General features: G+C 41.4%; 1 protein-coding gene and 1 long non-coding RNA gene across 2 annotated transcripts in view; one reads left to right on the top strand and one right to left on the bottom strand.

Annotated features, from left to right (window-relative positions):
* LOC121158224 (kinesin-like protein KIF20B) overlaps positions 1 to 17,625 on the bottom strand; it is a 35,164-nt gene extending 17,539 nt beyond the window's left edge. Inside the window, 5 exon segments of the mRNA XM_040982885.1 lie at positions 196 to 354; positions 8,687 to 8,709; positions 10,092 to 10,208; positions 13,806 to 13,892; positions 17,335 to 17,625. Of these exon segments, the coding sequence (XP_040838819.1) occupies positions 196 to 354; positions 8,687 to 8,709; positions 10,092 to 10,208; positions 13,806 to 13,892; positions 17,335 to 17,481 (533 nt within the window). The 5' untranslated portion in view covers positions 17,482 to 17,625.
* LOC121158226 lies at positions 1,889 to 7,446 on the top strand. Its single transcript, XR_005884172.1, has 3 exons — positions 1,889 to 1,970; positions 5,885 to 5,921; positions 7,406 to 7,446. It is a non-coding gene; the product is annotated as an uncharacterized LOC121158226 (long non-coding RNA).
* Positions 17,626 to 25,162: the final 7,537 nt, after the last annotated feature.

Here is a 25,162-nt window from a genome sequence, read left to right as displayed (position 1 = left end):
TTAATATTAGGGCCAGAAATAGCATTGATAATATTATATGTTATTGCTCTTTAGTTTACAAAATGTTTTTATGTGCTGGAATTAATTTAACTTACTACAAAACCAACTACTTCCTTTAATTTAAAACTGACTATATTTAAAATACACAGGATGCCATGGGTGCTTCAGGCTTATCCCACAGAGCCTGTACCTTACCTTCTACTGGAAGCATTATTCAGTTTTGTGAAGGCAACACTCTGGTGCTTTATTCCTAGTTTTAAAAGTTTGTATGCTTCTTTGGAATCAGATACTTGAATCCATTGTAGATCTTTAAACATAAAGAGGATATCAATCAATATACTAAAACAACAGAATCTGTTCTACAATGACAGCCTTTTCTCAGTGACACAGATCAGACTTTCTTCTACTAACACATCTGAGTTTGAATTAAGCTTATACTCCACAATCTTATTATACTCCACAAGAAAATAGGTATAACAAGAATTATATGATGTTGGAGTATTCAGGTTCCACACACAAAGTAAATGACCTTCAATAGTCTGCCAGGCGATAGGGGGCTAATTTCCAGGATATACAAAGAACTTCAAAACAACCAAAAAACCAAAACAAACAAGCCACTCAAGAAATGGGCACGGGAAATGGGCAAACATTTCACAAAGGAACAAGTCCAAATGGCAAACAAACATATGAAAAAATGTCCCAGCTCCCTAGCAATAAGGGAAATCCAAATTAAAACATCGATGAGGTACCACCTAACACCAGTAAGATTGGCCCACATAAACAAGAACACCAATGACGCTTGCTGGCGAGGATGCGGGGAAAAGGGAACCCTACTCCTCTGCTGGTGGAGCTGCAAATTGGTACAGCCTTTATGGAAATCAGTCTGGAGAACACTCAAACAACTCAAAATCTGCATACCATATGACCCAGCAATAGCACTCCTAGGAATATATCCAAAACACCTGTTTTACGACAAACCAACATGCATCCCTATGTTCATTGCAGCACAATCAGTAATTGCAAAAACATGGAAGCAACCGAAATGCCCATCAGCAGAAGATTGGATAAGAAAGCTTTGGTTCATCTACTCCATGGAATACTACTCAGCTATTAAAAAAAACAAAAATGCAGTTCTTTGTGGCTAAATGGGCACAACTGGAAACTATAATGCTAAGGGAAATGAGCGAATCCCAAAAGGTTAGATACCACATGTTTGCCTTGATTTAACCTGTAATTTATTGTTTGGTTGTTTGTCATTTTTTGAACATGTCATTGATACTGTCTCAACCCAGATGTTTCGAAGAATGGAACTTGCATTATTTTTAACATATTGTTTACCCAATACTATGTCAATTAATTCCATAATGTTGTATAATGATACTGAGGCCTTGTTGGGGCTTTTAACTGACTGGATCTTTACTCTGTTAGACCTATCTTCAGACCATAGAAGGTCTCCCCAAGAGGCCACTGAACTTAACTGGACAATAAGACGCTGAACTTTATGCTAGGCAGGTGTTTGCAAGCAATGAATCTCAACTGAACTTGAACTATGGTTATGCAACAAGGTGGAGGAATCCACCATGGGGGGAGGGGTATGGGAGGGGTGGGGGGGATGCCCAGCGCCTATAAAACTGTACTACATAATATAATGTAAGCAACAATAAAAAAAAAAAAAAACTTGACTAGAGAAGCCAGAGAGTGCTGTCTTTGGAAGTAATGAATTGATGACTCTGATGAGAAACTACTGTGCTCACAGCCAAGCCTCTTGAAAAACAAATGGATTCCCTCAACCCTCAACATGTAAGGTTTTCACATGTTACATGCTCTTTTGTCCTTATAAGAACTAGTTAATAAATGTGATCATAATGTAAATTTTGACATAAAAAAAAAGAGAATATTTACGGTTATCACCCGCCCAAGAGAAAGAAGAAGTTATAAACAAAAGTACATTGCTTCGGCAAATTAAAGAGGTATGGAGGTATTTCAGTATGTAATGGAATTAGTAATATAAATGTAATGTACATATTGATCTTTTATAAATTTAGGTCGTTTCAGCTATATTAGAAGATTTTTGTGTTTTTTCCATTTGAGAAAACGTTTGAAGTTTCTTAGAAAACTAGTGCTTACATTATACAAGTAACAGCAGTCTTTAAACCTTATGAAGACAAGGGGTTCTGAAATCTTATTTGTTTGTATGTTTAAAATACTAATTTATAAAAATTCTGATTTTTATTTAAAAAAATTTTGGGTATACAAAATTTAAACATGGCAATTTTAAATGCTTGCTGAGAAGATGACGTTAGCAGATTGTAAAGTATCATTTCTGAAATTTTTCTCTATGTAAAACCCAAATAACATTTTTTGATATGTTTGTGTATACAGTTTTTTGTGTGTGTGTATGTGTGTGTGTATATATATATATTCCATATAGTTTCATATCTTTGTAATACATGTAGTGTATTTTTTTTAAGATTTATGTATTTTTATTACAAAGTCAATATACAGAGAGGAGGAGAGACAAGAGAGGAAGATCTTCCATCCGATGATTCACTCCCCAAGTGAGCGCAACAGCCGATGCTATGCCGATCCAAAGCCAGGAGCCTCTTCCGGGTCTCCCACGCGGGTGCAGGGTCCCAAAGCTTTGGGCCGCCCTCGACTGCTTTCCCGGGCCACAGGCAGGGAGCTGGAAGGGAAGCGGGGCTGCTGGGATTAGAACCGGTGCCCATCTGGGATCCCGGGCATGCAAGGCGAGGACCTTAACCACTTGCGCCACTGCGCCGGGCCCCCAGGTCTGGGTTCTTATGTCAGATTTCCACCATGCTTTCCACAGCCCCAGCTCTTGGCTCACCACTCTCTACCTCCTGTGATACCGTGCTGAGGCTACACCATTGTCTCTGCAACCTTTCTCCCACTTCCGGTTCGAGCAGGTCCCAGGATTAGAGAGACACCAGGTGTCCTATCCTAGTTAGATTGTTGGTGGCGCTGATCTTGTCGGAACATGTTGGACGTTAGGTCTGGGTGCCACACAGACCTATTTTGATACATACCATGCCACAGTCTATTATTTTCCTGTGTGACCTCAGTGAGTTCTCGTGCGTTCAGCACATGCGCAGTTTCCTGTTCCTTGCAGTCCCAAAGCTATTGCCACAGTGTGCAAAATGGCGCCTGAACGTACCACCACTACAGTTCTTGATCAGCTTGCCGTCAGGTCTTAGGGCTACCCAGACCTGCCCCAGATGGAATCCGTAGAATGCTGCGTCATTGCAGTTCACCAAGTCAGAAAGGAGCTCACCCCCAGCTAGCACATGCTCTGTCCTTTCCCTTGCCTTTCCCTTGCTCTTTTCCTCCTTACACAAAATGGCACCCAATTCAGCTCTAGGGGCTGACTGGGCTATGAAATTCACTCTGTTCTCGCACTGCCCGTTTGAAATTTGCTGCTCTGTCTCTGCTCCTGGTCAAATCAAACGGACCAGCAGGACGGACAGTTCTTTGTCTGGATTCACCTCCCAAGCTTCCAGTGAAAGTCCCTTCCCACCTGGTTGCTGGTGAAGTTCCGGCTGCTGGTGGAGTTCAGATCGCCGTTAGCTGAATGCCGTGCTGGATATCGGTCACTGCAACACCACACTGCTGTGCCTGCTCCTTTCCTGTGTCTGTCAGCTTCCAGGTACCCCTCTACTGTTGTTCTGCCTTTTCCTATTTCCTGAAATATGTCCTCTCTGCTTCATCCAGATTAAATGTTTCTCCCCATCTGTTTAAACGTGTCCTTACCCTATTCTGCCATCTTGATTCTTCAGGAAGTGTTTTTTGTTAAGGCTAAACGATAGTGCCTTTTTGGAGACTGCCTTAGTTTTTTTTTTTTTTTTTTTTTTTTAAAGATTTATTTACTTTTATTGGAAAGACGGATTTTCAGGAGAGAAGGAAAGACAGAGAAAAAGGTCTTCCCTCTGCTTGTTCATTCACCAAGTGGCCACAAGGGCCAGAGCTGAGCAAGTCCAAAGCCTGGAACCAGGAGCTTCTTCTGCGTCTTCTACATGGGTGCTGGGTCCCAAGGCTTTGAGCTGTCCTTGCCTACTTTTCTCAGGCCGCAGGCAGGGAGCTGGATGGGAGCTGGAGCAGCTAGGGAATGAACCATTGTCCAGATGAAAACCTGGACGATTGCACTGACCCTCAGTCCATTTCTAGTGTTTTTTCTTTTGTTGTTGTTGTTCCGTGAATACTTCAGATTCACTAATTTATAAGGTGTATGGGGATTATATAAGGATTATTTTTAGCTTGTACTCTGGATTGTAGGAAGTCCATGGTTGCTAGCCTGAATTATGTGAGGGCACTTCTTCCTGGTCGGTGTTCTCTAGAGTTCCAAGGTCATGGACATTTATAACAAACCCACTGGTGGGAGCCCATTAACGCACTAATCTGCTATGGGTGGATTTTAAAAATATTAGTGGGAATGTGTATAAAGATGTTTGGAGGGCCCGGTATGATAGTATAGTGGCTAAAGTCCTTGCCTTCTATTTGCTGAGATTCCATACGGGCACCAGTTTTTATTCCAGCAGCCCCGCTTGCCATCCAGCTGCTGGCCTGTGGCCTGGGTAAACGGTGGAGGACAGTCCAAAGTCTTGGGCCTCTGCATCCACATGGGAGACCTGGAATAAGCTTCTGACTTGGACCAGCTCAGCCCCAGCTATTGTAGCCATGTCAGCTGATGGAAGATCTTCCTCTCTGTCTCTCCTCGTTTCTGTACATCTGACATTCCAATAAAAATAAATAAATCTTTGAAAAAATGATGTTTGGAAATCAGAGTTTTAATAATATAATATAGTGTTATAAAGCTGGCACAACACCAGCATCCTACTTTGGCACCTGTTCAAGTCTTGGCTGCTGCACTTCCCTTCTAGCTCCCTGGGAAGCGCCTGGGAAGGCAGTGAAAGAGGCCCAAGTGCTTGCATGTCTTCATCCATTTGAGAGATCTGGAAGAGACTCCTGGCTTATGACTGGCCCGGCTGTTGTGGCTATTTAGGGAATGAACCAATGAATGGGAGATCTCTCTCTCATTTTGCTTCTCTTATTGGAACTCAGCCTTTCAAGTAAATAAAAACAAATCTTTAGTTTTAAAAACTAACAAAATAGGAAAAATGTGCTTTTCAGTGAAATTCACATTTCAGAGTCCATGACTACAATCTGTGAAAGTTAAAACTAGTGTTTTTAAAATTGTAAAAGTTAATGGATAATTGCATAGGTAATTCAGAGGAAATGAGCATGATTAATGATGAAGAAAAATTTTCTGACACATTGTCCAGTTATGTGTCATCTATGGAAATACAATAATATTACAAAATGACAATCACTTTTATATATTGATTATAAAGTATTTCTAGAAAACATTTTGGCAATACTTTGGTAAATTGTGAGAGCTTTAGATTTTTGATCTTTTCATCTGCCAGTTCAATTTTAGTTGTGTAAACCAAGGGAATAATTAGAATGAAGTAGGAAATATATAAAACGCTTATTCTAGTGTTTATTTCTGGCAAGATTTGCAAATAATGCAAATGTTTAATAATGGAATAATGTTCCATAGACCTCAAATATTTATAATTTTTAATTTTAGTGAGAAAAGCCTTATCATAAGTGTAGGGAAAGAACAGATGGGGGAGACGGTGAGATACTGTGATAATTGCTTCTGACGGGCTACGATTGCCTATTAAATTAACTCGGGTTAGTTTTTTTCTGGATTTCCTTCCACAAGATTGTATTAAACTAAAAACAGTTTAATGAATGAAGGTCAGGTGTTTAGGGGATCTTGAATTGAAATTTGGTTGATGATGAATGTGAGTAGGTAATTCATATCTAAACGTGATTTTTAACCTCTAAAAACTTTCTTTTTTAGGTTGTTACACTTAGTGACAATGATGATACCCTTCATGGTAAGGTTTCTGGTCTTTCCTGGTTTTCATTTGTTGATCAAATGAAATACATTTCAAAAGTTTTTAGTGTGAATTTATTTTCTAAGAGGTTGACAGAGTGGGTTTTCTTCCATCTTTTTTTTTTTTTTTTGGTTTGGTTTATTTTTTGATTTATTTATTTTTATTGTAAAGGCAAATGTGTAGAAAAGGAGATACAGAGAGGAAGACATCTTTTTTAGTGTCTAGATGCTTGCAGTAGCTTGGGACTGTGCCAAGCCATGGGTTAGGAACTCAATCCAGATTTCAAAGATGGGTGGCCGAGACTTACCACTTGGTCCAATACTGCTTTCCAGGCTCTGTATCAGCAAAAATGTGGAATTAGGAGTTGAATCCAGTTCACTTTAATATGGGACACCAATGTTTCAACCAGCAGAATTGCTAAGCTGAGCGCCTTCTCCAGCTTTTTATTTTAAAATTTTTAATTAAAAAATTGTAATTTTTTACTATTTATATAGCAACTTTTAATTTTAAAACTTAGTTTTTAATTTTAAAATTTAGTTTTAAATTTTAATTTTAAAGGCTACTAGGAGTGATTTCTTTTTTTAATATTAGTTTTTTTTAACAAAAATTATATGTGTGTGTTGGGTGTTAGGTGATATTTTAATATATGTGTGCATTGTGTAAGTTACACAGTTATGGTCCAATATCTTCTCAAGTATCTAAAATTTCTTTATTGGAAAAACATTCAGAATCCTATTCTGTTGGTTTTTTTTTTTTTAAAGAGAAGTAGTGCATTATAGCATTATCTGCACAAATTTCTTTGACTTCATAATAATATCTAGAAATATCAGTCTTGTTTGTATTAAATTGCACAAATATCCATTTAATGCTCATAACTTATTTATTTTAAAAATATTTGTTACAGACAGAAGAGAGTTACAGTCAGAGCTATAGAGAGAAGGAGAGACCGAGAGAGGCAGATGTGTCATCCTTTGAATCACTCCCCAGATGGCTGCCATGGCCCTGGCTGGGCTGGTTCAAAGTTGAGAACCAGGAGCTGCTTCCCAGTCTGCATTTGGACACAGGGGCCCAAGGACTTGGGCCATATTGGTTGCTCTCCCAGGCAGTAAGGTAGAAGCTAGGTTGGATGTGGAGCAGGTTTGACATGAATTTGCACCTGTAAGGGATGCCAGTGCCACAGATGGAGTCTTAGCTTGCTATACCACTGAGCCCGTCCCTACTGCTTGTAATTTTAATAATTGAATTCAAGAGGGATACCTGTTCATTCTTTTGGTTTATTAGCATGTTTCTAAATAAAAGGACAAAAAGGCAAACTTTGCTTAATCCATGTGTGATTTACATTTTGTTTTATTTCTAAAATTGCTTGATATAGATATAATAGGATTAAATATATTTGATTTGTCTATTTGTCTTCAGTTGAACGTTTCTCTCATTTTTAGTTAACTGAATTTTTTATTATCCTTTTTTTTTTCTATTTTTGGTAGGAAGCTTCACCAACTCTATGAATATTCCAGAGCTCGAAGAATCCCTGAAAGATTGTGAACCATCTAGCTTGAATACGGATAATATAAAATTTTCTGTATGGGTTTTTCTTTGAGATTTACAATGAATGTATTTATGATTTGTTTGCTCCTGTATCATCGAAGTTCCAAAAGAGAAAGATGCTGTGCCTCTCCCAAGATGTAAAGGGCTATTCTTTCATAAAAGGTAAACTAATGAATTGCCTTATAGAGTTTGGGACATCTGTAGGAAAGCCAGCAGGGATATGAAAATTTGCATATTCCTTTTTAATATCAAAAGAATAAGAGAAGTATGTTGTGGAAAGTGGTTTGATGTGTTTAGCAAGCAAATATAAAAGGACCTAGTTTGCTATTGTGTTTACTTGAATATCATTGTTTGGATTCTTAGTCAAGGAAATGCTTTGTATCATTAAAGTCACTAAGTCACTTTATTATGCTACTTGGTTATTGTCCAAGTTTTTGAGCTATGAAGTGTTACTGTTCTCCCATAATGGGATTTTTCAATACTTTGGAAACCATTCTGTTTTCTTTTTTTCTTTGTTTCTAATATTTGTTTATGTACATATTGACAGAATGTCAAATAAGAAAAAACATGCTTTTAACTTGCTAGTGAACTCTTCAGATGACCACAGTGGCTGGGGCTGGTCCAGCTGAAGCCAGGAACTTAGAACACCAAGTTTCTGTGTGGCCAGCAGGGGTTCAAGCATGTAGGCCATCCTCTGCTTTCTTGCCGTGTGTGTTAGCAGCAGGCTGTGTTGGAAGCAGAGCACCTGGGGTTAGAACTGAGTCTGATAAACCACCACTTGCAACACCGACAAAGCTTAACTTGCTACATCTCAATGATGACTCTGTGGCTAATTTTATGAGCTTAATTGTACTGTATATTTTGTCTTTTTTTTTTTCCTCTGAGTGTTTAATTTTAAGGAATTTTTCCAGTTTTCATTCCTGGCAGACTATTTTTTTTTTTTTATTGTTGCTTACATTGTATTATGTAGTACAGTTTTATAGGCGCTGGGGATTGTTTGCCCATTTCCCGTGCCCATTTCTTGAGTGGCTTGTTTTTTTGGTTTTTTGGTTGTTTTGAAGTTCTTTGTATATCCTGGAAATTAGCCCCCTATCGCCTATATCGTGTGCAAAGATCTTCTCCCACTCTGTGGGTTGCTTTTTTACTTTGTTGATTGTTTCCCTTGCTGTACAGAAGCTTCTTAGTTTGATGAGGTCCCATTTGTTTATTCTGTTCTCAACTGTGTAGTTTCTGGGCCAAAAACCTAAGAAAGAATTTGTAAGACAGGTCATTTTACAAAATCCAAATTGGTGTAGGGCTGGCACAACGCCTAAACTAGAGGTCTTCCACCTCTAAGCGTGGCATCCCATATGGGCACCAGTTCTTATCCCGGCTGCCCCACTTCCCATCCAGCTCCTTGATTCTGTCCTGGAATAGTGGAGGATAGCTCAAGTGTTTGGAACACTGCACCTGTATGTAAAATCTGGAAGCTTCTGATTACTGGCTTTAGACCGGTTCAAGCTCTGGCTGTGGCAGCCATTTGGGTAGTGAACCAGAAGACTTTTCTCTGTCTCTGCTTCACTCTGTAAAATTTGCCTTTACAATAAAAATAAGTAAATGCATTTTTTAAATCAAGTTGATTTTTAAATCAAGTTCATTGTAAGATCTAGTAAGACCTACTCTGTTGCTCATCTTTCAAAAATTTGTTTTTATCAGATTCATTCTTAAAACAGGTGCCACATATCTACTCTCAAACATCAGAATATGTTCAAGATAAAAATATGACCCAAACAGCAAAGCAAGTTTTCATCTTAATCTTGAAAAGGACATTTAGCTGAGGGGTAGTTAAAGTGGTACCATTCTGGCACAGCAAATTAATATACCATCTGTAATACCAGCAATCCCCATCAGGCACTTCAAGTCCCAGCTGCTCTGCTTCCTGTCCCACTCGTTATTATTGTACCTGAAAAAAGCGTCGGAAGATGACCCAAGTGCTGGGGCCTCTGCCAACCATGTGAGAAAACCAGATTGATTTTTCTGGCTCCTAGTTCCAGGTTGGTTCAGGCTATTAAAATCATTTTGAAAATGTGCCAACAGAACAAAGGTCATCTCTCTCTTTTTCGTGTTTCTAAAACTGATTTTCATGTGAATAAATCTCTTTTTAAAAATGGAGTTTTAAGAGCAGTAAAATGATTTGTTCCCTTTCGATTCTATTACCTCAGACCAGAAATTTCAGACCTACTTTTTACGAAAAAATACCAGTAACTAAGATCTAAGCTGCATAAACAGGATTCATTATATATATTTATATAGGAATTCGACATAAGCAAAGTCTCTCACCACCCTTTTTGTTTTGAATATTGAACCAAAGTTGAATTACAAGAAACAATGAAGACTACTCCTGACAGACCAGGCAATCATCATAAGAAAGAGCCTGGTCTACAGTCTACATCCAACTTGGAGTTCGAATTTGGTTATGGGTCTTCTCCCTCATCTCTGTCTAGGAGCCTCATTGGGTTTTCCTGAGTGTAGAATTCCTAAAACTCTTCCCAGAACTTCATAACAGCCCTTCTCGTACAAGGTAGACACAAATCTCTTTCCTTTTAAAATAATAAAGCAAAAGTTGAGTTTCACAGAGGCACTTACCTTGGAAAAACTGAATTTCTGTGCCATCAGCCCAGAGCTTTTTTCACTTAAGTGACCTAGGATGCTTTGAGGCTCTTTCAAGAGAACACTGTGTGAATCCAGAATTTGCACACAGCCCTAGAACACATCACAACCATAAATAAGAACAATGGCATTTTACATGTTTAAAAAGTAAATTAAAGTTCAATTAAATGTAACACAAACATTCCAGCTGTAAACAAATTCCTAGGTTGTCTTATACCTAGGCAAGTGTTACAAATCTGGGAGAAGAACAGTCAATAGCTGGTTGGCATTCTGGGACTGGTCAATGCCAAGATTCTGTCAATGACACCACTGTGCTAGCATAGTTGCCTATTCTGTTTCTTTTTTGTTTGTTTTATTGTTTTGTTTTGTTTTTAAGAAACATGGGGGATACAGGGCCCCTAGTCACAGCGCCATGCAGCAGGGGTGATAGATTTTCTAGGAAAAAATATCTGGTGATTTATTTGATTGGGAACAGCTGAGGGTATGTTCAACAGGGAAGCAATGACTTCTAGGGACTTCCACCGACTAGGCCACTGCACTTGCAGGTAGGTGAGGGAACCGACACAGAGTGATTCAGAGTGGAAAAACTGGAGGTATGTTGGGGCCAGACAAGACAACCGCCCAAATGGGATACCTGGGCCAGACTAAATAGCATCACTCGCCACCCACAGCAGCAAATGAAAGCTGGGGCTAGGCAGCATGCCTGGCAGGAATAGGCCACCCACCTATGAGTGTCAGGGCAGGGGGTGGGCCATGTCAGACTGAGCTGCAGCATCCATCAGAATGTGAGAGAAGCAGATCTGGGAGCAAATTCTGTAGGTTTGTGGGCTCACCTCTGCAACTGCAGCATCTGCTGGTTTGTGTGACAGCTGGGGGTGGTGACAGGGCAGGCGAGGCTTAAGGGTAGAACTCAAGGGGACACCTGTGGGAGCTGGAGCTGGCAGGAGGCTAAGCTTGGCCAGGGCATAATACCTGCCAGTACATACAAAAGCCAGGTCTGATGGAAACCATGCCAAACAGAACCAAGGCACTCACCAACACACATGAGATGTGGGGATAGGAATAGGTCTCGTAGAGGACTTGGGGTACTCCCTTGTTAGCACATAGCTCCCACTAGGGAGCACTGGGGATAGGCTAGCAAGGTAAGGCAGTACTTCATGTACTCTAGCAGGTGCCATGACCTAGTCAGGTAACCTCCAATAACTCTCACCAGGCCTGCCCCCAGCCCTGGTTTTTGCCTCTGTTGGATTGTGCTGCAGCCTAGCTTGGCATGCTCCATATCTCATCCAGCTCTTAGGCAAACCAGTGGGCACTGTGGATTATCTCAGCCTGATGGGTTCCCCAGACCTGTCTTACGCATATGCCAAAGGGTACTACAGCCTTGTCCAGCATGGCGTACCCCCAGCTCTGGCTCTCATGCTCACCAACAGGACTGGGCGAGATCTGGGGCAGACTAGGCTGGGTCAGATCAGAGAATCAGCTGACATGCACAAGAGATAGGATGGGATGTGGGCTGCAACACTGGCCAGTGAAAGCTCAGAATAAGCCACATCAAGCTGAGTCAAAGCACTCACTAGCACACATAACATCTCGGATTGAGAGCAGCTTAGTGGGGGAACTGCAGAGACTACCTTGTTAAACTTCAAGACCTGTTGGCCTGGTGAGGGTTATTGGAGATTACCTGACTAGGTCATGGCACCTGCTAGAGTACATGAAGATCAGACTTGTGGCATCCACCCATATGTGCACTGGCTGCTGCAGGTGATATACCACACCTTATCCTGCACTGGGTGACACACACAAGAGTCAAGTCTGAGGTCATCCCAAGCAACATTTCTTGAGGCACACCCCAACTAGATTGCTGGACTCAAAACCAACCACAGGGAGAATCACAAGTAATACAGTCTGATCTTGGAGTGCACATATTACTACTGGGCCTCCTCAGCTACTGATGTCTATGCAATGGACAGCATGACCAGATGCACATATGGGGACATGACAGCCAGCTCATCTAGCCAGCAGAAGACAGTGTTTCATCAGAGAATGGATGGAAAGCAGAACAGGTTGGACAGCCTTCACAGTAAAGCTTTGAGCCAACCAATAGACCCTGAATTTTCCTCAAATGCTGGGGTCCATGCAGTGTGTGTAGATGACATGAAGGTGTAAGGAGAATAGCTCCCCTGTTGGCAAGGCTTCCAGCTGTATGGCAAGGCCTGGCGGATGTTTCTCTAACCACCTCGACACAGTTTTATCCCCTTTGCATGGACATTCAACCACCCTGCTAAGAATTCTGTAATCTACTAAGGCAGTGTTGTTCGCCCTTGTGAGATGGCTTTTGCAGCCAATGTGAGCTTTGGGAGTTAATGTTGCTGATAATGTCTTGGCGAGTGGGCCTTTAACAATTTGCACACAGGAGTACAATTAAGTCCATGCTATTTCTGGACACCTTATTTTGTCCCAAAATCTGGCCCAGACATGTATCACGCTTTCTGAGAAACGGCTTGGTAAGAATCTCAAAAATTAAAGAAAGCGATGGGAGCATGAGTTGAAACTACTATGACAATAAACATAGTTACTGTGACCTCAAAGGCTAGCCTGTCCTTGCAAATCTTTGGATCACAGAAAATGTATCTGTTTCAGTCACTTTTATAATTTTTTGGCTAGAGGAATTCTAGGGTATTTCCATTAATATTACAGATATGATTTTAATCATTGTTTGACTGTTTATAGGGTTATAGAGTCTATAGTTGTAGAGAGATTTAATGTTTGAAACTTTTGTCTTGGCACTGTTATGGTTTTTTCCCTTTTGATGTATTTCTCCCATTAAATGATAGACAAGTTGTAGCAATAGCAATGTAGTAGGAGTGTATTACTGATTAAGATCTAATTGCATGTGCCCTGGCCTTGCAGTCCTGCCTGCTGCCCAGTGGCTACTACTAAAGAATTAATAATGGTTTCCTTTGAAGAAAAATGATTATAGTACCTTATAGAATTATCTTTAAGAGCACCTGGTCTACCATGAAGAAAAAATTAATTAGTTGAACATCTGTGTATGCCAGCTTACTCATGAGGTTAAAAATAGAACAATCAAACGTTTGGGCAGAAGTTTGTGATGTGTCTGATAGAATCAAAACGAGCTTCTTGAGCTGTCAGTAGAGGACATCAAGTGACTGTCCTGTCTCTTTTCCTCGCTGTATCCACACACCGTCTTGAGGTCCAGACTCAGCAAGAGCTGGCCTCTGGCACTCAATCCTCATGCAGCAAAGCCGAAATGTTCCAGAATTATCAAAGGCACTCAAGTGGGCCCAGCATGATGTCTCAGTGGCTAAATCCTCACCTCACATTCATTGGGATTCCATATGAGTGCCAGTTCTCGCCCCAGCTGTTCTACTTCCCTCCCAACTCCCTGCTTGTGGCCTGGGAAAGCAAAAAAGGATGGCCCAAGTTCTTAGGACCCTGCACCATGTGGAAGACCCAGAAGAAACTCCTGGCTTCAGATCAGCTCAGCTCCAGCCATGGTGGCCATTTAGGAAGTGAGCCAGTAAAAGGAAGATCTTTCTATCTGTTTCTCCTTCTCTCTGTAAATCTGACTTTCCAATAAAATTTTAAAAATGTAGTTTGACCAAAAAAAGAGCAGTGTCTCCCCTTTTCCCTAGCGGAAAAAAAAAAAAAAAAAAATGTAATACAAACCTCTGATTCATGTTCTTTCTCTGACTGTGTGAATGGTCTTATTCGAAGACAAACCTGGAGATAATCTTTTGATTCCAAGTTGTTTACCTTGAAAAAAAAAAGAACAATATTTTGTGTTTTATTTATTTAAAAAGCAGAGTGACAGAAAGAGAATGAGAGAATTTTGCATTTGCTGGTTCACAGCCAAAACAACCTCACAACAGTCAGGGCAGAATTAGGCCAAAGTCAGGAAACAGAAACTCTATCTGGATCTCAGATATGGGTGGCAAAGAACCAAGTATGTAAGCCACTTCTGCCGCACATTAGCAGGGAGCTGGAATCAGCCATGGAGCAAGGACTCAATCCTGTGTACTCCAATGCAGAATACAGGCATCACAAACGTATTTTAAACCAAAAATGTAGTCGACACTGTTAACAAAGTCATCCAAACAACTTAATGAAGGGCTGGCATTTTGGCATAGTGGGTGAAGCTATGGTCTGCAATGCCAACATCCCACACGGACAGCGATTCAAGTCCCATCTGCTCTATTTCCAATCCAGCTCCCTGCTAAAGCAGCAGAGGATGGCAGAGGTAACTGGGCTCCTACACACACACGGGAACCCAGATGAAACTTCAGACTCCTGGCTCCTGCCTGACCCAATACTGGGGAATAGGTTAGAAAATTGAAGACCTTTCTCTCTCTGTCTCTCTTTCTTCCTCTGTAACTCTACCTTTCAAATAAATAATCTTTACAAACAACTTAATGAGGAAATGAAAGCTTTTACAGTATATGTAAGTGATACCAAAACAGATGAGTGTTCAAAACCTGAAAAAAAAAAACCGAAAAAAAAGAATAGCAACCTAGATCCCTGGGCTCATCTATCAACTCACATAAACATTCTATGATGACTCCCAGATAGAACCATGGGGGGAAAAAAAACAAAATCTCTGCCTAATTTTTGCTCAAAGTATTTAAGACAAAGTGAATGCCTAGGTCCACAGAGAGGCCTGCCAAAGAATGCTTAAAGCAACGTTATTTGTAATGGTCCAAAACCAAAACCACCTAAGTGTCAATGAATCCTAAATGCAAACGTGGCACTTACGCACAAGAACTATTACAAAGAAAGACAAAAGCAACAAACTACTAACCTACCATGTATGATGACCCAAAAACAGATCATTAATATTTTAGGCTCTATAGACCCGATAGCCTCTGCCACAACTATTGAACAATACAGTGCAAAATACAGAAAATATGTACACCAGTGAGTTTAGCTTTGTAGGAGGACATTGTGACCCTAGAGGGTCAGCAAGCACAGGATTACAGCTGATTGGATAATATTTGCATGAGAACAACTGATTGGCTACCTTTTGTATACCTGATTGGATATCATTTGTATAAGAACAGTTGAATGGGCAGTATGTGTGTGAGAACACTTGGTGCAATATACAAGACAAAAGGAGTTCCAAACAAAAACATAAAACTGTTACTGGATTTTGTTGATGAGCTCAATACTTCCTCCCTTAGCCCATATGACTCTCAGTGTATAAAGTCTGATGCCACTAATAAACTTCGGGTTTGAGCATCTGTCAGGGTCCATGCGTGTTATTATCGGCTCCGTGCACCAAGTCCATCGCTGCGAGACGACGACATAGCATGACACAACAGAACTTTAATTATAGGCAGGTAAGTGTCATATAATTTTCAAATCATTAAACATTCTTTTATCCACAACTATTTAAAAATGTAAAAACCATTCCTAGCTTGTGAACGAATTCAAAAAATAAGCACTAAAAAGAGAGGTAATTATTTGCAAATCATTCTGTTAAATGAATGAAGGCAGACACAAGCAAGTATGTAATAAATAGTTTCAATTATATACTAAAAGCACATGTTACAGAGTTCCTTTCCTCTGCTTTATATTCATTTATGGCAAATAAGTTAAAGTGTCAAAATACTTAAACCTGAAACATCACAAATACTAAATAAGTATTTTTCTTTTTTTAAAGATTTATTTTATATTTATTGGAAAGTCAGATAAACAGAGCGACAGCAAAGGCCAGAGCTGAGCAAATCCGAAGCCAGGAGTCAGGAGCCTCTTCCAGGTCTCCAACACAGGTGCAGGGTCCCAAGGCTGTAGGCTGTACTCAACTGCTTTCCCAGGCCACAAGGAGGGAGCTGGATGGGAAGTGGGTCAGCTGGGACACGATCTGGTGTCCACATGAGATCCTGGTATGTGCAAGGCAAGGACTTTAACCGCTAGGCTACTGTGCTGGGCCCAGTATTATTCTTTTATCTGTGTGTCTTAACTTCCATTGTGCTACTCTATAAAATGGGTCAGTTCAAGGGGCTAGCAAAGTAGTATAGCAGGCTAATTCAACATCCCATATGGGCACAGGTTCGAGTTCTGACTGCTCCACTTCCAATCCAGCTCCCTGCTAATGGCCTGGGGAAGCAGCAGAGGTGGACCTTAAGCGTTGAGTTTCTGCATCCACATACGAGAACCGGAAGGAGCTCCTGGCTCCCAGCTTCAGATCAGCTCAGCTTTGGCAACTGAAGCCATCTGGAGAATGAACCAGCAGATTAAAAATCTCTCTCTCCCTCTCTCTTTGTAACTCTTGAATTTCAAGGAGAAATAAATAATAAATGTTAAAAAAGAGTAAGTTCATATTTAAGAAATCAAAATTAATAACTTAAAATGTAATAAATACAATATAAAGTCATTTAAAGTAGATATTCAAGAATGTCCATAAGCTAGGTAAGACAGCAGAAGGACTCGACCTCTTAGTTTAAATACTACTGAGTTACATAATTTGTTAAAATCTCTATTGTTGTGAAAATTAAGGGACATAACTCCTGGGGGCAGGGCAGAATACAGAAGCACCTGTGTAGAAGACAGATTTTTTGAAAAAACTATGCATAAATTTCAAAATGCTATTGAACTAAAATGAACCTCATCTTTAATTCCATTTTCCTACGAACTTTGACATCCCCCATAGTTCACATTTTGAAGGGAATCACAGCAGTGCTTGCCATGCCGGTAATCACGAATGGCTAAGCAGGTACAGTTCCACTTTATATCATATTTCCCTCTTGGTTTGGTCATATATGTGATAACGGCATCTTTCAGTGACTGCCCATGATAAACAAGCTTAGCACTATTTCAAAACAGTGAAAATCAGCAAATGAGGGTGGTTGAAGTCTAGTTGGATTCCAAGGTTTAAGAAGTTGTAGAATGCCCAATAAGCACCTATCTCATCAATAACATTGCTAGAGGGTCATGAAAGGGTAAAATATTCAAAAATTTTCTTTTCATATTATTTGCCTAAACTGGCTACTAGGTTAAGGCAAAGATACTTACTAAGTTGTTAAGACTTGAAAAGGGATGCCTAATAATTTTTGCAGCTCACAGCTTCCATAAGAAAGTTACTGATACATCACTGCCCCAGAGAGTTTGGGTATCTCTTCTAGGTACAGTAAAAAATGTACCTACACATACACATTTCCATTCAATCAAATAATCTTCACAATACTTTTCTTACACTTACCTCAGTCTTTGAAGCAACTAAGGAAAACTCATGAGAGAGATCAAGCTTGATACCATCAAAATTTATTTCTGAAGGTCTTGCAATTGAGTCAGCACTAAAAACATAAGATGGCCTAGGCACTCCATCTTGATTCAAATTAGACTCCATTCTGTAAGAATAACCATATTTTTTAAGACAACTTTAATAAATAACAATGTAAGCCACTCTAACTTTAAAAAGCCTAAGTGTTCAGCCTACTACTTCACTCCATTTCAAACAACCAGATTTCAGGCAGGGAGAATCTTAGTCTACTTTATTGACATTACAATGACCTATGGAAAAGAGAAAAAAAAAAAATCACACTACATTTATGGATTCTGAGTCTAATAATACTAGACACGGCCTAATACTTTTTATCAGACTCAAACGTTGAACAGATTCATCCAACAAGATTTGGTCAGTAAAGGTCATCTGTGAAGTAAGGCAGCATAAAATAATCCCATCTTCCCTGACATCTTCTCAGAGAGTAAGTAGTAGGAAGATGAAAGAATAAAGTTAAACTCTGTGTCTTTTAAGATTCATTTATTTTTATTGGAAAGTCAGATATAGAGAGGAAGAGAGACAGAGAGGAAGCTCTTCTTCCCATTGATTCACTCCCCAAGTGAGCGCAACAGCTGGTGCTGCACGGATCTAATGCCAACAGCCAGGAACTTCCTCCAGATCTCCCACACGGGTGCAGGGTCCCAAGGCTTTGGGTCGTCCTTGACTGCTTTCCCAGGCCACAAGCAGGGAGCTGGATGGGAAGTGGCGCTGCCAGGATTAGAATCCGGTGCCCATATGGGATCCCAGCATGTTCAAGGCGAGGACTTGAACTGCTAGGCTACCACACAGGGCCCTCTGTGTCGTTTTAATTACTTAGCATCTTGCAAACACTGATAAGGTCTAGACTTTGTCTTTGCATTGGAACTCAGTTACCTAGAATATTACTTTCAATTTAAAAAGTAAAATATGAAATAATGCCTCAGTGAACTACTATAAGTGAATGAAACATCAGATTAAATGTAAAGGGAAGCTGAAGGGTGATCTTACTAAGATATATTAATACTCAAAAAATTCACAGAGACTCTACCAGGTGCCAAACACCAAGGAGAAGGCGAGCACTCAGTGCGCTGCCCTTTAACAAGACGATAAGACATCCAGAACAGCAGCTCTCAAACTGGGATTCCTGGCTTCAGGAACTAGTTCAAAAGTCTGTTAGGTAGACAAAGCTTGGTGATGTCAGCACAGACAGTCCAAGAAACTGTGGCATTGAGTGTGCTGAACCCAGACAAATAACAGTATACACACAGTCAAATTTTAAGAGAAAAGTTCTTTCTTTAGGCTTCAAACACTGTTACATGGATCAATCGGCTAATCTACCATCAAGTTCCAAGATTCCATATTGGTACTGGTTCATGTCCCAGCTGCTCCAACTCCTACCCAGCTCCCTCTTTGTGACCTGAGAGCGCAGTGGAGGATAGCCCAAAGTTTTGAGACCCTGCACTCATGTGGGAGACCCAGAAGAGGCTTCTGGCTTCAGATCAGCTCAGCTCTAGCTGTTGAGGCCAATTGGAGTGTGAACCAGTGGATGGACGATCTTTCTGTCTCTCTGCCTTTTCAATAAAAATACATAAATCTTTAAAAAGGAAAAAAAAAAAGAAAAGAAAACACCAGTTACAGATGTATAACCTATAGCAAAACTAAAAATCTGTTGCAAAGTTATTGGGCAGAGGGGGCAGAAACTGCATTGCAGCACCAAATTTAAATATACATCCATCCATTTGCTTTAAATACAGCCCAGAGACGCATTAGCCATTTAGAGTCAACCTGACATGCACATCCCATGAAACTACATTCAACACCTGCTAAGCACAAAGAACACCTGGGACAAGCAGGACCTCAGGCTACTGCAGGCTTTCCAAGGTATATGACCCGGAAGCCACCAAGCATTAGGAAGAGGAGCAATGCCACTTAGACAAATAAGTTCTTCATTAGTTTTTCTCCTTCTCTCTTAATTTTCTCTGCCTCTGATCCCCTTAGATGGAAGCCCCTAACCACTCCTAAGGCAAGGCCGACAACGAGGGGCTGCCGCAGCAGGTAATTCTGTCAAACCACTGTCCAAATAAAGCTTGTTGTTCACCACCGCCACACAACCCCACATTTCTGCTTGACCCCTGAAATTATCAAACTGTCACAGCACCGCTGGTTTTCCTCCTGAATAATAAATCAGGCTAAAGAAGCCACACATTTGCTTTTGACAAGGCCCACGTAAACAACAAAACCAACTATATAATTCAACAGGTTTTATATCTTTCATGCTTAAACTATTGATAGACTGTTCCAAGAACAGTCTATGTATGGGTGAAAATTAATAAAAGTGGCACAGTAGCAGATACTGTGGCATCGTGGAGTTAAGCAGCTTCTTGGTAAGCCCATATGCCACATTCTAGTTCTTGGATTCCTGCCTCTCTTCTAGCAGAACCAGACAGAGTTCCTAGCTCTTAGTTCCAGCCTGGCTATCATGGGCAGTTGGAAAGCAAACCAAAAGAAATGAAAGATCTTTCTCTTTCTGTCACTGTGCCATTCAAAAAAAAAATTTCAGTATAGTGAAGACTAATCACTGCTGTGAAACACAGGAGAAAAGTTTGCCAAAAGCATGAGAGTACTAACTCACTAGTTCACATTGTGTACTTCCTGCAAACACCTGCAACACGGAAGGTAACCTCGACTCTGGCTTCCACGAATGGTGCTGATTTTAAGGTACTGACAAAATGTTCGTTAAAAATAGTTCTGTCTCCCCCAAAAATGCTGTAATAAGGCAGTTTGTATTTGTTCACATGCTCATTTTCATTGAATAAACAACTCCCTAATATATCTAAAACTGCTCAGATATGTGTCATTTCTTACATCTCAGAAGGCTTAGGTGAGTGGCCTTTCTGACTGGATGACACCTTAAGACAGGACTTTACAACAAAGTCACAGGCTTACAAGACAAAGATTCTCTGTCCAGCAGAGAAAAAATGGTTAAAAAACAAACAAACAAACAAACAAAAAAACCCCACAAAATTCCTTTGCAGGAAGGAAAAAAAAAAAAAGATCCTACTCAAGTGCCAGCAGGATTCAAGATCTCATTTCTCATTGGAAAGAACAGTCTCATGACTGTAAAACTCCAGCTTCTCTCCCGCAAGCTCCTGTGACTGAAGACTTGAATGAAAAACCAGAGTCTGCCCTTGAATGGGGCTTCTGAATGTGGTGCGCAATATGTAACCTCAAAAAATGTATGTTAATTCTATACTGCAATAATACTACATATTATAATATTAATTATATCATATATTAACATTTTATCGCTTGGTACCTTGGAACGTGGGGTCTAGGAAATGGAACACATCATATGCATGCTGCCACGCTACTCCTGGATAAACTGCCTAAGCATGCTCCCTTCTCAACAAAGCTCAATGAAGCTTAAGCAGAGACTTCAAAAGACAACTCATAGGGCAACAACGTGTGTCCAACGAGTCGGTTACCAAGGAGGCAGCCAAGAAACAGGACTAGGAAGAGGCGGGGTGTAGCCTACCCTGAAGGGCTCCCGTGATCACGGGCACACGGACCCACCCCCTGCGCCTGGCACCAAGCCCTGCCACATGGGAACCCAGCCCCTGCGCCTGGCACCAAGCCCTGCCAGGATCCCATGGCCATCAATCAGGACGAGAAAGCGGCCAGCTCAGGCACACTGCTCAGCTGAGGGAAGTAGGCCGGGCACCAGCGCCTCGCCAACAACAACAACGACAGCACTGTCATTCGTAACTGGCCACAGTCCCCCTGCGTGCCAACAGGGTGGCACGAGACCATTCAATCCAGACAAGGGTCCCAAGTGGGCACCAGGAGGACACTGAGGCCTAAGAAGATGAGGCGAACCCTTATGTGCCACTCAGGGTGGAGATCACCCAAGTGAAATGGCTTGATTCTCGCCGAGCCGTTCTCAACCGAGTTCCTGACACACGGCCGTTCCCTCACCCCAGGCCCGGTACCTGACCCAGTCGCTGCCCCCTCGTTCCCCAGCCTCGACCGCGTATCACTTCACCTTCTATCATCACCAGAGCAGACAGAACCGTAAACACCAGCGCGATGCTACAGTCAGAGAATGGGCGGGCCCGAGCAGCGCACTGCACGCCGGAGTGGGCAGGGCTTCCCCCAGGCGGCTCGCTCCCGAAGCTTTCAAATCTAGGGGCGGGACGTGGGCCTCGAGGCGACCAATGCGCGCAGGAGGGCGGGACGTGGGCCTCGAGGGGACCAATGCGCGCAGGAGGGCGGGACGTGGGCCTCGAGGCGACCAATGCGCGCAGGCGGGCGGGCTCGTGGGCGGGCCCCGGGTGCGGAGCTCGTCCTTTCCCTCAGGGCTGCCGGCTGCGGGAGGAGACAGCCTGCCTGTGAGCTCCTTGGAGACAGGCCGGCGAGGCTGCGGCCCTCGCACCGGGCTCCGCAAGGACTGACTGCCGACTGGCCGGCTAGCTCTCCTCTCCGAGGACCTGTACCATCCTCTGCTTTCCCAGAACATTAGTAGGGAGCTGAATTTGAGGTGGAGCAGCCAGAACTCCAGTCGGTGCCTATATAGGACACTGGCACCACAGGCAAGAGGCTTAGCTAAGTTACCGTACAGGTCCCACCCAAATCTGTTACCCCTCTAAAAACTGCCTAAATCAGAGGAATAGAATCAAGCTTGGGACATCATTTGACTCAGTGCAACTTCTAGTTTTTAATATGTCCCATTTTGTGAATCTAGACACTTCACTATTAAACTATTTTATCTGAATGCTTTTGGCCATCAAACAGCACTTTGGGTTCTCTGTCTCTTTGGAAATTTGAGTGGATGATTCGGAAACAATTTTATGTGGCTGCTGATAGAGGTAACTGTGTGTAGGCCTCAGCAGAAACAATTAAACAGTGTTCATCCAGGCATTCTCCCACAAGTATGTTTACGCAGACTCAGCTCTTGAGAACAGATTTCTCGTAATTTGCACTTATCTTCACTTAGCCTCATCGGGAGACCAGGAGTCTCCATCTCAACTGCCTGCCAGAGCAAGGTTGGTAACAGAGTTGGACCAGCAAAGGTGCAAGAAAAGGAAGTGGTCAACTGCAGAGTACATATGATATCTGAGTATCTGAAAATACTGAAATGAGTTCAAAATGAAAAACAAGGCAAGACAATTAAGCAATACCACAGGACACTGGCCATGAACTCTCAGGGGAAAAAAAAAATCAAGATTAACCAACTCAGTATTGTAGCATTAACCAGAAGTATCTTCACTAGTTGCTCATTAAGTATTTGTTGAATTAACTTCAGAGGAAGAGTTTGAGATTTAAACGTACTGACATCTGGTGGTGGGGCCAGGCATTGTCTACAGCTACAGTTAAAAGCCAAGGTTCCCTGTTCAGAGTCCGCGCTTGCCAAGTGCTTCCATGCTGTAAGTGCTTCACATATGGGATCTCCTTTAATGTGCACAAAGGCTCTGAGAGTTAAGTACCATCATCTCTCCATTTCAATTTGATGAAACATGGTCCTTAGAGAAGATGTTCAAGGACATAAGGAGAAGTGAGATTTGACTAGGAATTGCAGCCCTAAGCTTTAGTTTTTAGGGAAGAAAGTCTTCCTCCCAATCTGCATCTGCTTTGTATCACATTAGAAATATGCTTCCTAAACAATCATTAAGTTTCTGTGGAATAATTCAAACAAATATGTTTCTCTGGTTCTAGATAAAATTTTGTTTTCCCAATGGTCTTCTCTAGAAAATCCTATCTGAACTCCTCCTCTACCGTGGTTCTGAGCCCTTTCTTGGGTTTAATTCCTCCTAAATAGAGCAAGCACACAAATGTGTGCCTTATGCCCTTGAGATGACAGAATCTCCTGCTGGCCTGGGTCCTTACACTGCTGTTCAAAACGCCAGTCTAATTGCCCTATCCCAGTTTTTATATTTCCTTGCCCTCAGGGAGTAATACCCACCAAGAATGAAATGCTCAGAAAAAGCTGGTGCTGTCCCTAACTGGTCCTGCATTTTTGTGGAATTCTTCTACTTTTAGGAATACCTCAAGATCCCAAACTGTTAAAACCCTGTCTGCTTAAATCTGGGCCTCTGCCAAATAGTCACTCTGTCTATGCCCAGTCAAGTGCCCACCCATTTGGAATTTCTCTCATCGTTTCAATTTGGCTATTGGTTCGCTCCCCATCTCTGACTGCACCTCTTTCAATAATTGGTGTTCCATTTTTCTGTTCCACTTTCCTAACACTTCCCAAGTTGGAAATGAGGCATAGCCACAGCCAACAGGCAAGGCAGACAATGGCTAGAGTCTTGCATGATTGTGCAATTTCCCTTCCAGGTTAAAATGCAAGTGTTTGTCCTCCAAACAGCCCTTCCCTGATAAGAACCTGCACAGCACAGCCAGGATCCCTTCCCTCGGGTTTCTGTTTCCTATCACTCTATTAATAGGAGTGCTATTTCTGTTCTGCAGCTCACATCTCCTTTGTGGACTTTCCCAGTCACAATGACCCTTTCTTTATTTCGTTCTTCCACTTATGAGGTTGTCATACTCAATGTTCTCACCTGCCACTTAATCAACAGCAAATGGTCATAGGTGATTTAACAAGTTTTTTTTTTTGTTTTTTTTTTTTTGTTTTTTTTTGCTTTAGACTCCCCTGAAACAAACCATCAAATTTCCATTTGAAGATTTTCCCATGTGGGTCATCCACCACTTGTTCCCAGGTCCATCTTTCCCAGAAGGACTAAGCAGAAAAAGCCACAACCTTGCCATGGCTACATATGGGCTTCAAAGGTAACATATGCATACACTGAAAGTGAAGGGTTGGACGAAAATATATAAATGAAAACCAAAATCAAGCAGGAGCATATACACATTTATCAGGCAAACTTTGAGACAGAAGGACATCATTATGTTGATAAGAGGATCAATTCAGCATGAAGATTTTGGACACAAATATACATATATCAAATGTTAAACTAAAGATAAAGACAAATTACACAATAGTTGGGGGATTCCAACTGCCTGTCACCAATAGACATGAATCTATTTTCCGTCAAGATGACAAAGTTGAGCTGTAACTATTGATCAAATGAACCTGACATTTACATTATTTCACCGAAAAGCCACAGAATACACATTATCAGCAGCATATGGAACAATTTCTAGAGTATACCATTTATTAATGCACAGAGCAAGAGAAACCACACCACACTCAAGTGTAGGATGTGAGAAGAAGTCTATTGACCAAGCTTGGCGATGGCAGTCTCTGCTACACTCCAGGAACCACTGTACTGCATGATCAAAGCCAGGTGTTTTCAAGCTCTTAACACACAGCAGCCAGGGATTTTGAATCAACTCAGGTGGTATGTATTACGTATCAATTGGCTTACAACTTAGGCTAATCAGGTACAGAAGCAGGTAACTGTGTATCCATACTCAAAATCTAGTACAGACTTAGGGTGCTATTATCAGCTGTACCCTACCACATTCTCCACAGTGTTCTACAACTTGAGTCAAATTGGTGATTCTTTCTCATATCCAGGGGATCACTATATGATTGGTACCTTGATTTCCAAATAAGGAAGTTTAGGATTCAAGTGCACCAGCAATATTCCGCAAGGAGTTTGGAAGTCTTACAATAGGCCCAATGGGGTGGGGGACTACAGAGAACTTAACTGACTTTTGTTGATTCAGAAGCCTCATAGCAGGTTCTCCCCATGCATACCTGAACTTATTTCCTCATGTATTCCCACATCCCACACTGACTTAGACC

This window comes from Ochotona curzoniae, unplaced genomic scaffold, assembly GCF_017591425.1.
Source record: "Ochotona curzoniae isolate NIBS_2020 unplaced genomic scaffold, NIBS_Ocur_1.0 contig_3660, whole genome shotgun sequence".
Taxonomy (NCBI): Eukaryota; Metazoa; Chordata; class Mammalia; order Lagomorpha; family Ochotonidae; genus Ochotona; species Ochotona curzoniae.
The sequence above is the reverse complement of the archived record's forward strand: the minus strand, read 5'-3'. Positions and strand labels throughout refer to the sequence as shown.